Raw genomic sequence first — 13,383 nt, forward strand, 5'->3', positions numbered from 1 at the left:
GCAGACTGTCAGCTGGAGAAGCTGCCGATGAGGCCGCGGGACCGCGCTCGGGTGATGGACGCTGCCAAGCACGCCCACAAGTTCTGCAACGCCGAGGAGGAGGAGAGCGTCTTCTTGCGCAGGTGGGACGAGGAGGGGGTCTCAGGCCTCCACCGACCCCCTCCCCGGTCCCTCTGAGACCCCCTTCGCGGCCCCGGGGAAGAGGTTACCCTGGTCTGGCCTTGGCTCCTCACCCGGCCGGGGCCCATCAACCAGCCACCAGCGCCTTCGCGCTCCCCTCAAGCTCTTCCTCTCTCTCCCCCAGGCCCGAAGGCATAGAGCGGCAGTTCAGGAAGAAGTGTGGCAAGTGAGTGGCCGCCGTGGCTCGCGAGTGACTTCTAGAATCCGTTTGCGAGGTAACTGTAGGGATGCAGAGCCTGGGTTTTCCCCCACCCCACAGTTACAGTGTGTTTCTGTTTCCAGGTGTGGACTGCTGCTCTTTTATCAACACCAACAGAAAAATGCTCCCGTGACGTTTATTGTTGATGGCGCTGTGGTCAAATTTGGCCAGGGTTTTGGGAAAACAAACATATATACTCAGAAACAAGAACCTCCCAAAAAGGTAATTGGCTTTAGAGAAGTAAAAAGGCTGTCTCTGCTTTTCAGAAGGGTGTGGTGAGTAAAATCACTTAATGGCAGGGGCAGAGCAGAGAAAAAAAAAAAAAAAAAAGAAAGAAAAGGACCTCTAAACAATGACTCAGTTTGGTGTCTTCTCCCCAGCTGCCTTCAGTTTTCCTTTACAGAGCACCTTGGAGTCCTAGCACTAAGGGAAAGCAAAATAAACTTGAAAATCTAGACTGTGCCTGATGCTTAGGCTTAGTTACCAGAAAGTTTCCATTTGCAAGTAGGTCACGTTGGTAGTCTGCACAGTGATTCTCAAAATCTGGCTCATCTGTTGTATATCAGTGAGTTTACTTCTGATTATTGACAGCTCTAAGCCCAGAAATCACTGGGGATAATTCTCCTTTGCCACCCACAGAGTTCAGGTAATCTTAATGACTTGCAAGAGGAGACTTAAAAGCTTTGGAGGGGGAAGTGATCCCTAGCTAGCAGCACAACTGTTGCCAAGGTTTAACAAAATACTCTGCTTCTTACCCAGGTGATGATGACCAAACGGACCAAAGACATGGGCAAGTTCAGTTCTGTCACAGTCTCCACAATTGATGAAGAGGAGGAGGAGATTGAAGCGGTGAGTTTTGTCTGCCCTTAGTGGCAGTCACACCTGAACTGGGCAGCTGTCTCAGACACTGATCAGAACCAGTGATCGTCTCACCATTTGGATAAGGTGTTACTTTGGGGTTTGCTGTTGCAAATGACACTGTATGTGTTTCAGAGGGAGATTGCAGACTCCTATGCCCAGAATGCAAAAGTGATTGAGAAACAGCTGGAACGCAAAGGCATGAGCAAAAGAAGGCTACAGGAGTTGGTGAGTGTTTTCATCGGTGTTGAATGCGAATCCCTGAGATTTGTTGGCGTTGTACGCAAAAGCTATCTTGCAGATCGGACTACAAGTACAGAGGAGTCCTGGTACAGTCATGGGGAACTTGTAGTTCTGTGAGGATGACTTTTTCCTTTACAGGTTTTATAGAGATGTTCTTCTAGTCCTCCTGAACTTAAAATCATTTGCAATTACCTATAGAGCTAACTGAAGAGCAGCAGCAGAGCTTTTGCAGGGAGAATTTCTGTGACCTGTTGGACGAGGAATGAGGGAAGGGGAAACCAGGCCATGGCTTTGCCAACCAGAGCACCCCTAATGCTGTGCTCTCAAGCCTGCTTGGCAGAGCAGGGATTTGCCATGAGGTGTCAGAGCAAGCTAAGGCCCTTGTAGAGGACCTGCCAGCTCAGCTGCTACCGGAAGGGTCACTTGAAGAATTAATGGCAAGAACATCACAGCTGATCTTACCTGCTGTGACAGGAGAGGAGTAGATGGGGGTAGGGGGGAATGTGTAGCTTCCACCTGAGGATAGAAAGTATGAAATTGTCTCCTGTGCAGTTAGTCTTGGACCTTTTATGATTTTAAAGGTGATCCTCATTTTGTACCTCAGGGGAGGAGGGAGTCAGCAAAGAACCTGAGCTACTCTTGCTCCTGGTGTGAAAATCTTGCAGTGGTCAGACAAGACCAAACCTTATTGGAGCACTGAAGGGAAACGTATCCAGACATTATTTCATTCTGTCTTAATTTTCTTAATCAGGCTGAGTTGGAGGCCAAGAAAGCCAAGATGAAAGGAACTCTGATTGATAACCAGTTCAAATGAAACGCTGCACATCTGCTGGGTATTCAGAGACAGGAGAAAGCTACCAGGAGCTATTGCAGATCTGTCAACAAAGCAGAAGTAAGACAACGTTCAAGGGCAATGTGCTGCAGCCGGCTTGGAGGATGAGTACCTCTCTGTCCTAACTGATGATCTGGTACCAATTGTAATTACTCCAGCGGTACTGGAGACTTTGCTGAAACTGCAGTTCTCTATGGACCCAGTGTTATGAGCAAGCTGTTCCAGCCAGAATATTTACTTCTGGGAGAATCTTCGCTGGGTGCCTTCCTGAGTTCAGTGCACCTTTAGATACCTGTCTTTTTATTTTGGTAGTTTTCAAATGTATAAGATTTCCATAAATGTATTAGAAGAGTAGGTCAACTGTACAACAAAGAAATCGTTATAAAAGTAAGCTCTGCCTGTTGTTCATTTTGTTATTTTAAATGTGTCCAAAACATGCACAGGCTTGGCTGCAGCTCTAAGTCTCAGCTCCTGTTGACCATCGGAAAGGCGCAGTTGTACAGAATTACACTGTCCAACGGATACTGTCTGATACAAGAACATGAAATCCAACCCGGTTTTAAACTACTGAAAACAAAAACTGCCTGCATGTTACACCACTAACAAGTACAAATATACAGTTGTAAGCTACTGATATGATTGGTGATCATTTAATGTAGAATACAACTGCACGTCTGAACTAACCTGTTCTGCAAAACGTTGTCAGTATCTGGAGCTCTAAGATATGAAGGAGAGGGAAAAATTGTTTTGAATGCACTGACCACTGACTTGGATAAAGACAACATTAAGAATTGGTGTGTAAAGTACCTTGTTTGGGAAGTAATATTTTGTATCTCTTACGTGACATAGTCATAGTGCTCTATGGCCCATGTCTTTGTTGCTCTGCTAGGATTAAATACCGTGTTATGGATTTCAACTAAAATACTTTTCCTAGGGTGTTCTTACTCTACCAAGTATCGTAAGATAACATGAGCAATGAAGAAGATGCTTCACCTCCCACGATTATCATGGAAGACTTTCTATAATCAATAAAGATTTTCTATCTGGCTTTGTAACCCTGGCTGGGAAACCTCGGGTCTGCTTAGCCTAAGGATGTATCCTTCCTTTCTTTGGGAAAATAAGGTGTAAGGGAGGGAGTGAACTCTGTCCCAGAGCTGGCAGACTGGGATGTGTCCCTAAGTCCTGTGACAATTTAAAGCCAGGCTGGGTAAGCAGTGTTCAGGTTAACTCAAGCAGCACTGATCTTGTCCCCTGCTGATCATCTGCTAATCTGAGGCCTATTTCCAGAAGCCTACGCCCAGTGGCTCTTCACTTAAGCAATTATAAGGTGGTGTGTAATACTTGGGAAGGGCAGGAGGGATGAGTGGCTGCAACTCCGTTACACAAACCCCTTTTCCAAGTGTGGTAGCACAGTGCAGCCAGGTGAGGGCCCCAGGGTGCCTCCGGGAGGGAGCCAGGCCCCAAAGAACCTGGCAGGTTGGTCTCTATAAAAATGAGTAAGTTTTTTCCAAGCCGGAGTCAAAGACTTTGGAATTTGAAAAGAGGTTGTGAACCATGTGAGGTCTGCTGGGATGCGGACTGCTTCGTCTCCAGTTGTAATAAAGGATGAAGTACGGTCGTGCTTCAAGCGACACCCGGAACAAAAGCTGACTCGGGGACAGTGTGAGTTACAGTTACGGTTAAAGTTGGGAGTGACAAAACGCAGGGTTTCAGCTGATGTGGGGCTGCCAGGTGGGACTAGGACCAACTTTGCAGTTCACCGAGGCACAAAGAAAATTCAGTGAGTGCACAGCTCAGCACAAGTTGTCTAAAGCAGCAGTTACCAACTGCCATCAACTTCCTCAGCTGTGCACCTCGAGCACTGAGGCAGCGTTCACAGCACAAGCACTCCTCCTTTCTGGCTTTTAGAAGACCAGCCCATGTTCGGTCAATGTTTTTCATTCTTGTTGTCAGAGATCTGCCTAGTTCGGCTCAGGACTTGCTCATGGACCCAGTTGGAAAGGGGAGTATGTATTTTGTCACGCGAGCAGTCCCTGAGATACTTCTAATACACTCTAGTTAGGCGGTCAGTAACAACTCCAACACGGAGAATCTGATCCAATACATTACTAAGTATGTATTTACTACCCTAACTAGATCTAGGTCACAACAATTTAAATCAAGTTGGGTTTTTCATTTCTAGATCTAAATGAATTAAAATATGTTAGCTGACTACAGCAACAGGAAGCAGAGGCACCTAGTTCAAATGCTTGATTAAATGGCCTATTATAATAGATAAAACTAGCCGTTCTGTAGTTTCCCACACCCTGGTAGCGACTGGGTAACCTGCAGCAGTGTTCAGACCAAAGAAAAGTCAGATTTTGTGTAACCGTAAAAGCCAACATTAGTTTTTATAAATCTGTAAATATAGGTAGGTGATAGATTTGTTTGTTTGTTTAACTGAGCACTATGTTGTACATAAGAACTTGTCCAGATGCAAAGGTATTGCAAAGCAAAGTAGCATGTGAAATAAAAGCGGAGGAGAGGATCTGTTCCAGAAATGCTGCCACACATGGCCAGACTTACCTTAGTGTGTTTCATGGCTTAGACCAGTCCAATTTCCAAGCGTGTTTGCAAGAACCTAGCCTTAATTACCATGTCAGAATCGCTCCATGTGTAGCAATGCTGCCTTGTTCCTCATAACCTGTAAAAAACCCAAACCCATGCAGTTTGCAAACACTGAAAAGAAAAAGAATGGTGCATCTGACCTCGTCGGTGTTAATTGCACCTGTACCTGGGGAGCAACACAGTGTCCTCCCCACCTGCCTCCCTGCACGCAGTTGGTGCCATCACAGAGGCTCCAGGGTGCTGGATAACACTAAGGCTTGTTCAGAAGCTGGTATGTGACCAGGTGGCTGGACCATGTGCAGAGCTCAGCCTCGAAACCTGAAGGCAAATATTTCTGGTAACTATTACAGCTCTCCTTTCACTGTGCTCTGTGTTTCTGCTATTTCACCTGCTAGACTGGCATATAGATGGCTCACTCTGACTCCCTAGACTATTGCAATGAATATTAATAAATGCATACTAACTTTTTTGGGGTGTATGACAATGCGATCCTCTTGGGAACAGCACTGCCTGATCAGCCTAAATCAAACTAGACCCAGCTTTTGCTGGTGTTACCCTAAAGAGCCCCACAGGTCCGTGGGGCACTGCCACATCCAGGCATTTAAAAATCTAAAATAAAAATTACAGGCTAAAATCTAAAATAAAAATTTCAGACAGTGACAACCAGCAACCCCCTGGTAGGACAACACCGTCCAGAACCTCCCTGATGCTGCGGGTCTTGGTGTGGGTTTTGGCAGCTCCTGAGAGCTCAGCGTGCCCAAAACCGTCCCCGTCTCCGTCCCCCCCCGTCCCCCAGCAGCTCGGTATGGCACCAGGGTGTGCAGAAACGGGGCTGTGTCCCCACGGGCACACGAGCTCTAGCTCCTGCCCTGCAGCCCAACCCACCTGCTTTGGGCAGCCGATGCGGACACCTCGCGTGGCTGGACAGTGGCAGGATCAGTCCCACAGGTGGTTCCAACACATCCGCCCTGATGGGAACAACCGATTTTACCCTGAGCGACACAAAGCATCGCACCTTCCCCTGCCCCTCCGTGCCAGCCACTGCCGGATGGGCGCAGGCAGCACATGGAGGATGCTGTGGCCATGCCCGGCCCACAGTGACAAGGACATGGGGGCAGGGGGACTCCTGGCTCCATCCAGAGCCCAGAGACACAGCCTGGGGCAGCTCAACAACTGCTGGAGGGGATGACGGGAGGGATGAGCTGGCACCGTGCTGGCCTTGTGCAAGTCAGGTCCCTGAGGTGAGATACTCTCCATTGCAAGGCCTGGTGAGATCCAGGCACCAGCCCCCTGCCCCCAGCAGGGTGTGCATTGGAGAAAGCTTTCAGACAAGCCCCTGTTTCCTCAGGAGCAGGTTAACTCCATGCAACACAACTGGTTTCTGCTGCTTCTCCTCCAGCCACGGCGTCTGGGCCCTGGGGCTCAGCTTTGCCATGCTCAGACTCTACGCTGAACCGCCCCGAGCGCTGGGCACGGCTTGGAGGAGGTCAGGCTTCAGTGACACTTTGAAGGCAGAGATGAGAATGTGGAAATATGAGGTAGAAACGTGGCCTCACGCAGGCAGAGCGAGCCTGGGGCTGCCCACCTCCCTGCCGAGGCATACCCCGAGCTTCTGTTCCCTGCTTGCGCCAGTTGGATGAAGATCCCTCCTGCCCGTGCGTGCCTGCTCGCCCCTGATCCCCCGCCACCCCTGGGACACCCTGGCCGTGATGCTCCCCTGTAGTCTCCACAGCTCAGCCTGGATGTGGGGCGAGATGGGGGCTGGGGGACATTGCTGTTCTCCCCTGGTCACTGCTTGGCCCTGCACCCATCTCCAGCAGAGGAGACAGCAGGAAAACTCAGCCATCACACCTCCCTCCTGCCACCCCGGGGCGAGCCCCAGAGCCCTGCTCCCATCTCTGCCACCATTAGCATCTCCCAAATTGCCCTAGGAAGAGGACAGCTGCCCCTGCCTCACCTTGCCTGCCACCCAAACCTCCAGGCCAAGGGTGGTCCCCGCAGCATCCAGCCCAGCCGGCGAGGGGGCAAAGGCAGCCCCATCCCACAGCCCCCCGGCACCACAGCCAGCCCAGCCCGGGGGGGCTGGCGTGCACCGAGCCATTCCAAACCTCCAGGACCACTACCCACCTGCCCCAGCCACTGACAAGTGTTTCCTATGATCCCGTGCGCAGCCGTGTTGTGTCAACAGCCTCGGATTTACGGCCACCGGGCGAGGGGCCGAGATTAAACTGGCGTTACAGGCGCTCGCCCACCCCTCCCTGCCAGCAAAAGGGCTGATACGCTGGGCCGGGCACAGCTCCCGTGGAGGAAATCATAACGTACGAGACGTTCAGTACTCCCCATAAGACAAGCGTGCTTAAAAGGAAAATCCATCCTTGCCATCCTTGGGGCAGCACAGCCTGGTAGACAGAATGCTTGTGTTGAAGGACTGCACTCAGCTCTCTGCCTTACCACTGGCTGGCCCCAGTCCCTTTCCTGTGCCTCAATTTCCCCACAAGAACAAAGCCCTTAATTCCTCCGCAACGTGCTCCTGTGGTGGCAAAAGCAGCAGCTGAACCCCCCCCAACCTGCTTCTGCAGATAAAGCTGCTCCCAGGAGAGCTGCCAGGAGCGGGGGGTACTTCCCCCAGCAGAGCGCAGGGAAAACCCGTTGCAGGCTCTGCCCTGCGTCTCCTGTCCACCAGAGCTAAAGAAACCTGTGAAACACGTGCTTCTTCCTGAGACCCAAAGGCAGTAACTAGCATGAGTAGCTACAACCCATTTCGCTCAGTGCCAGCCTTGCACCCCAAGCCCAATGCGAAATGCTGTAGGTCTAAGGACTTACAGGTTCCCCCAGCTCAGCTCCAATGCAGCCTGGCAGAACAGCCCGGCTCAGCGCCTCGGTCACCCACCACCATGCGGAGAAAGAAACGATGCACTTACCTCCCTGTGCTAACGGCCCAGCCACGCATCCCCTGCGGAGGGAAGGAAAGGATGCCCCATGCTCAGCAACCAGCAGCATTTCAGAACAGCCCTTGAAATCCAGGAGAGCTTAGCAGCAGGAGGCTGTAAGAGCCAAGAGCCCTTAATTAATTAGCTTGCATTTGTGCAGCAGGTGAGGGCTCCCTGGTAAGGCTGCTGCCTGCTCCCCCAGCACACTGCCTACTGCTTGTGGCATTGCTCCACCTCTCATGGGGAAACTTTCAGCCCATTTTGTTTCTGCAGTGGGGGATCTGACATCACAGGAGCCCGGGGCAGTTGAAAAGCACCAGCAAAGGCTCTTTGCTCAACAGCGTGGCAACGAGACCATCTACCATCACGAACACACACACCCATTCACCGGGACCCAAGCATGCCGATGCTGTCTGTGGCGGGACCATGCTGCGCTCTCACACCCAGCTGCCCCACTTAGATTTGAGCAATAAAAACAACTACCACCCTTTGCTACACAAGGGCTTGTTTAGCTGCCTCGGACAGTGGTTGAGATTGGTTTCAGTGATTGAGATCAACTGCTTCCAGCAGGCCTGGGCAGCAAGAAAGGACCAAAGGCGTGGGGGCAGTGAGGAAAGACTCGCTGATCTGAAGGGCAGAGGACCAGGAGAGCATCCACTCACCGCCCCAGCTCCCCAGGCAGAAACCAGGCAGCTTCGCTGGGGCAGCTCACAGACCCACAGAGATGTCTGAGTAAAGGCCAAGCCACACACATTGCCCAGTCTTGCAGTTTTTCCCAAATTGCCCCAGCAGCATGAAGGAATTTCCCCATTCCCCCAGAATTTGGGTCTGGGACAAGCTTAACTTCCAGGGGTAAGGGATGAACCTGGGGATGCGGCTCCCTGCCTGACAAGCACAGCCCTGGCGCAGGAGCTGTCTGTCTCTGCTCAGCTACTACATCCCCACAGCACACCACCTCGTGCGAGGGCAAGGCTAGCCAGGGGCTCTAGAGAAGAGCAGCAATTACCTGCACTTATGTTCTCTGGCTGGGTTTTAACATGCCCGAGTAGGTAGCTCAGTTTGTAAGCCAGAGTACACAGTGCCAGCTCTGCTCCTCTGGACAGCAGCAAATACCCTTTACACATTTCTCCAGCCTCCCAGGCATTCAGCACCGTGGTGAGAACTGTGCTTTGCAGAAGGCTTAGGCACTTGGCACTCTCAAAACAAGGTTTCACCAGCTCCAGGGAGCAGACGGGCCAGAGGCAGGACTGGTGGCACACAGCCAGTGCATCATCTCTGGTTACCAGGGTCTCAGGGGAGATCAGCTGGGTGATTCCTTCCGAGCTGCCAGTCCCTATTCCAGCCCACACCACTGGCCTCCACTGGGGAGGAAACACTACACAGCTTCCTCGGCAGCCTGCACCGTGTTTACCTGCTGGAGGCCACAGGTAGTTAGCAGGCAGCGAGGCGTGCAGCATGGAGGTGGTTTGCCTTCCTCCTTCTCTACAATCACTGCAGAGACCCCCAGCCCCTCATGCTGCAGCTGCTGCAAGAACAAACATGAGACTAGGAAAGCTGGTTTCAGATTTTTATTTCTTTGTACTCTTTAAGCAGGAGTGACTGAAATAGAAACCATGGTAAGTCCCGTTCAGGGAGGAATAACTTGATAAAGACAGGGCAGGCAGTCGCTCCTGCCCCACGCCAACCTGTATAAACATCCGCCGTCACTGTTTAGTATCTAGACGGTTTTCAAACCAGTCCATGAACGGTCATAGACTACATAGAACAACATGCCAGTTCACAACAGGAAACAACTTATGTGTACTTCTTGATTTCGTCATACAGGACTAAGACAAAAGCACCACCCATTCCTCGGAGTACATTTGACCATGCACCTTTGAAAAATGCCTTGGAGCCCTCGTCCCGGGCAATCTTCCGCCAGCAGTCAATAGTGCCACTGTACATTATGTCAGCTGCGGGAGACAGACAGCGTTAGGAATCTGATGCCCGTGACCCCCAACATCCAGGTCAGAAATGGCCTAACGTATGTGCCAGCTTCATAATCTCAAGTGCATCCCATTTCTTGACTGACTTTCTCCAGTATTAGCGCATCAGAGGACAAGATCACCCAGGAGATACGCTGCTGCTGCTGCATTACCCCTGGGAGACACTGGAAGGACCGGTTCGAGCAGAAGGCAGCTACTGTTTGCTTTGACACCAACACTTCCAGACCCAAAAGCTATTGCACAGTCAGCCAGGCCGTGCCTGCTACCAGGGCTGTCTCTCTTCTTGGCCCAGAGACACTAGTTTGCAACATCCTTGGGCAAGTTCTGCTGTTGCTACCTACTGACAGATATCTGACCGGTACAGGCCACCTTACGGGCATGCTGCAGAGACTGACCCGTCCGTGCCCCCAGCCTGCCATCCACTTCTGCAGCCCCTCTCGCGCCCTGCCGCTTACAAGAGATGAGGATATCCACACGGCTTGGTGAAAGCCAAGCCACTCTGCCTTCACCTCAGCTCCACCACCACCTGTTGATTCAGGGATGCCCGATGCTTCCTACGCAAGGAGACAGAAACTTACCTCCTTTACGGCCAGACTGCATCATCATGCGACGACGAACCGTATCAAAAGGGTAGGAGGTCAAGCCGGCAACAGCGGTGACGGTCTGAGCGATCATCCAGCTGACAACGATGTGGGTGTTCTTTGGGTCTGGAAGCATGCCTGCGGGAGAGAGGTTTTGGTGAGAACGGCAGGCGAGCCACCAGCACCTGCCCAAACGCGCCACAGGCCTGCCACAGCCCAGCGTCTCCCTTCTAGCGCCATTTTGGTCAACCTACCCTTCGCGGTGTCGTAGATGCCGAAGTAGGCGGCTCTGTAGATGATGATGCCCTGGACAGAGACGCTGAAGCCTTGGTAGAGGCCCCTGAGGCCATCGGACCGGAAGATTTTGACCAGGCAGTCACCGAGCCCGCTGAACTCCCGGTCGGCCCCGGCTTTACCCACATCCGCTGCCAAGCGGGTTCGGGCAAAATCAAGGGGGTAGACGAAGCAGAGGGAGGTAGCGCCGGCGGCACCCCCGGACGCCAGGTTACCGGCGAAGTACCGCCAGAACTGGGTCCGTTTGTCCACGCCGCCCAGGAAGATCTGCTTGTACTTGTCCTTGAAGGCGAAGTTGAGGGCCTGGGTGGGGAAGTACCGGATCACATTGGCCAGGTTGCCGCGCCAGAAGGAGAGGACGCCCTGCTCCCGGGGGATGCGCACCACGCAGTCGATGATGCCCTTGTACTGCTTGTCGGCGGCGATCTGCTTGCTGGCGTGCTGCACCTGCGGGGGCCGAGACGTCGCCGTCAGCTCCGCGATCCCCCCCCCCCCCCCGCCCCATCTCCTTGCGGCGACCTTGCCCCGGTGGGCCCCCTCCTCCCTCCTTCCCTCCCCGGTGCTCACCTGCAGCAGCAGCTTGACCCTCTCGATGGGGGCGACGGCGGTCTTGGAGATGGCGGCCGCCACCCCCCCGGCGAGGAAATCCTTGGCGAAGGACACGGCCGCATCGGTCATGGCGGGAGGCGGCGGGTGAGGCGAGGCGAGGCCGGGCGAGGCGTGAGGCGGCGGAGCCGGGGGGTGGTGGTGCTGAGGGGAGGGGGGCGGGCGCCTGAAATGGCCGCCCTTATATAGGGGCGGCGGCGGGCACGTGGGCGGGGGCGCGCCGCGCCGCCGCGTCCCGCTCGCCCATTGGCTGCGGGAGGGAGGGCGTGGCCGCCGCAGGGGCAGTGCGGGGCGGGACGGGGGGGGGGGGGGGGGGGGGCAGCCGCGGCGCAGCAGCGGGGGGCACACGCGTGTCCGCGTCGTGTGTCGTGTGTGTTTCCCTCCCCCGCCCCAGCCCCTCAATCCGGGTGCCATCACGAAGGCAACAGCGCAGGAGGCCGGGCGGACAGCGGAGCTGGGGGTTTAGGCCAGGTTTGGGGGGGGGGGGGGGGGGGCTGCGGAGCCTCCTCCATCTTCAGGCCGGGGACAGGGCGCAGTATGAGGGCCCGAGCTCGCGGAACCTCAGCGGAGCCCCCCCACTCCGAGACGTCTCCCCCTATGATCCCCCTGCTCCGGGAGTCGCAGAGCCGCAAGTACCGTATGGATTCCCGACATCAGTCGCACGCAGAGCTCAGCGGGGCCGAGATGCTCGGACAGACACGTACCCCGGCACCCACCACCCACCCACCACCCACCCACCACCTCCACTGCACGGCGGCCTCCAAACGTCACCCGAGTTACAGTTCACCTACCTAAGAGCTGTCTCTACCATTTAGCCTTTCTATTAACCGGTTCTTCGTGATCATACACCGTCTTACAGCGATCCGCTTCTGAAGCGCCTTCGTTTCAGTCCCGTCTTAAGTATTTTGGTGTTACCTTTTGGGGGAGTTCTCATGCATAGATGTGATTACGCAAAGTAGAGGCTCGGCTGATAAAAGGTTAGTGAGTGATTTATGGATCGTAGGAGTACATTACAATACAAAGGTGTTAGTAGCATATCAGAAACAAGTTAGAGGTAACTTTTTGCCTCACTTGAGTCTTAGCAGGTTTGAAGAGCTGATCAGACATTCATATGCACCCATCATTCAATCTTTAAAATCTATTTAGAAATACAACATTAGTAAAAAACATACAGGTATGTTTGGACAAGGTAAGGGCACTCTTTAGAAATCCATTCCTCCCCAATACGCTCACAAGTCACATCTCCTTATTCATACATCTCAAGTAAGTCCCAGTAGTATTACCTGCGCTGTGCAGAGAGGGAAACTGAGGCGCGGAGAAACATGTTCACTAAGCAGGTTGATTAGAGAGCCAAAAGCACTTACAGCCTCAGTGTGAAGCATGAGCCACCCAATCTGCTCTCTACCGTCTTAATTTTTGCTATCAATGCTTGCATTTCTTCTCTGAGAAGAAAACCAGTACGAAGCACCACCGCAGCAGAACTGAGCAAGCCCATTAAGAGATACTGCAAGGCCTCAGCTGTAGGGTACATCAACGCTGAGTTTTAGGTGCAAGGCAGGCCTTAGAGTTATCCCAAATCTTTCTGCAAATCTCTCTCCATAGTCTCAGACTGTCCCTGCATCGATCTGCCATTTCCTCACCCTGCTGTGACCTGGCCTAACCAAGCAGTTTCTGAGATTGACTTATTTACACCCAGCAGGTACATAAACGGTACAAAAACACATACACGCACAAAGCTGTGTAAACCACCAGGCAAATCCAGGCTGCTGCAGCTAGGGCAGGCGTGGGGTGCACACACCTTACCGAGCTGCTGTGATTCACACATTGCCACAGCCCGAGGCTGGTGGGACATGCGGCAGAGGGCAGAGCCGCCTTCCCGCCTGGATACGGGGTTTAAGGTTTTCTTAAAGGCACTAGGATGGGGCTGTTCCATAGCTGTACTTCTACAAAGGAACCAGAGCAATAATACCCGAGGTCCTCAGGTATAAACACCAAGATGATCTTTTATTGTCCAAAAGCTCCCTAGACTGCTCAGATGACCATCAATTGCATTGGCACCGGCAATAGC

General features: G+C 53.0%; 2 protein-coding genes across 2 annotated transcripts in view; one reads left to right on the top strand and one right to left on the bottom strand.

The window, feature by feature from the left end:
• Window positions 1-3,367, top strand: part of STEEP1 (STING1 ER exit protein 1) — a 58,785-nt gene extending 55,418 nt beyond the window's left edge. The window contains exons 3-8 of the mRNA XM_049828200.1: window positions 5-122; window positions 305-346; window positions 463-601; window positions 1,139-1,228; window positions 1,373-1,465; window positions 2,232-3,367. Coding sequence (XP_049684157.1) covers window positions 5-122; window positions 305-346; window positions 463-601; window positions 1,139-1,228; window positions 1,373-1,465; window positions 2,232-2,294 — 545 coding nt within the window. The 3' untranslated portion in view covers window positions 2,295-3,367. The remainder of the gene's footprint in view (window positions 1-4; window positions 123-304; window positions 347-462; window positions 602-1,138; window positions 1,229-1,372; window positions 1,466-2,231) is intronic.
• A 6,043-nt stretch (window positions 3,368-9,410) lies between these two features.
• SLC25A5 (solute carrier family 25 member 5) lies at window positions 9,411-11,491 on the bottom strand. The gene is made up of 4 exons (XM_049827918.1): window positions 11,277-11,491; window positions 10,670-11,156; window positions 10,413-10,553; window positions 9,411-9,801 (listed from the first exon to the last, which is right to left on the bottom strand). The coding sequence occupies exons 1-4, from the start codon at window positions 11,385-11,387 to the stop codon at window positions 9,644-9,646; spliced, it is 897 nt and encodes a 298-aa protein (XP_049683875.1). The 5' UTR covers window positions 11,388-11,491; the 3' UTR covers window positions 9,411-9,643.
• Between the last annotated feature and the right edge of the window lie 1,892 nt (window positions 11,492-13,383).

Source organism: Accipiter gentilis, chromosome 24, assembly GCF_929443795.1.
Source record: "Accipiter gentilis chromosome 24, bAccGen1.1, whole genome shotgun sequence".
NCBI lineage: Eukaryota > Metazoa > Chordata > Aves > Accipitriformes > Accipitridae > Astur > Astur gentilis.

Bases quoted from the DNA above. Each gene is read 5' to 3' on its own strand.
- SLC25A5 (XM_049827918.1), bottom strand. From the start codon at position 11,387: ATGACCGATGCGGCCGTGTCCTTCGCCAAGGATTTCCTCGCCGGGGGG. The intron at 11,157-11,276 runs GTGAGCACCGGG...CGGCCCCCGCAG, and splicing joins GGGTCAAGCTGCTGCTGCAG to GTGCAGCACGCCAGCAAGCA. The intron at 9,802-10,412 runs GTAAGTTTCTGT...TGTCTCCCGCAG, and splicing joins GCAGTCTGGCCGTAAAGGAG to CTGACATAATGTACAGTGGC.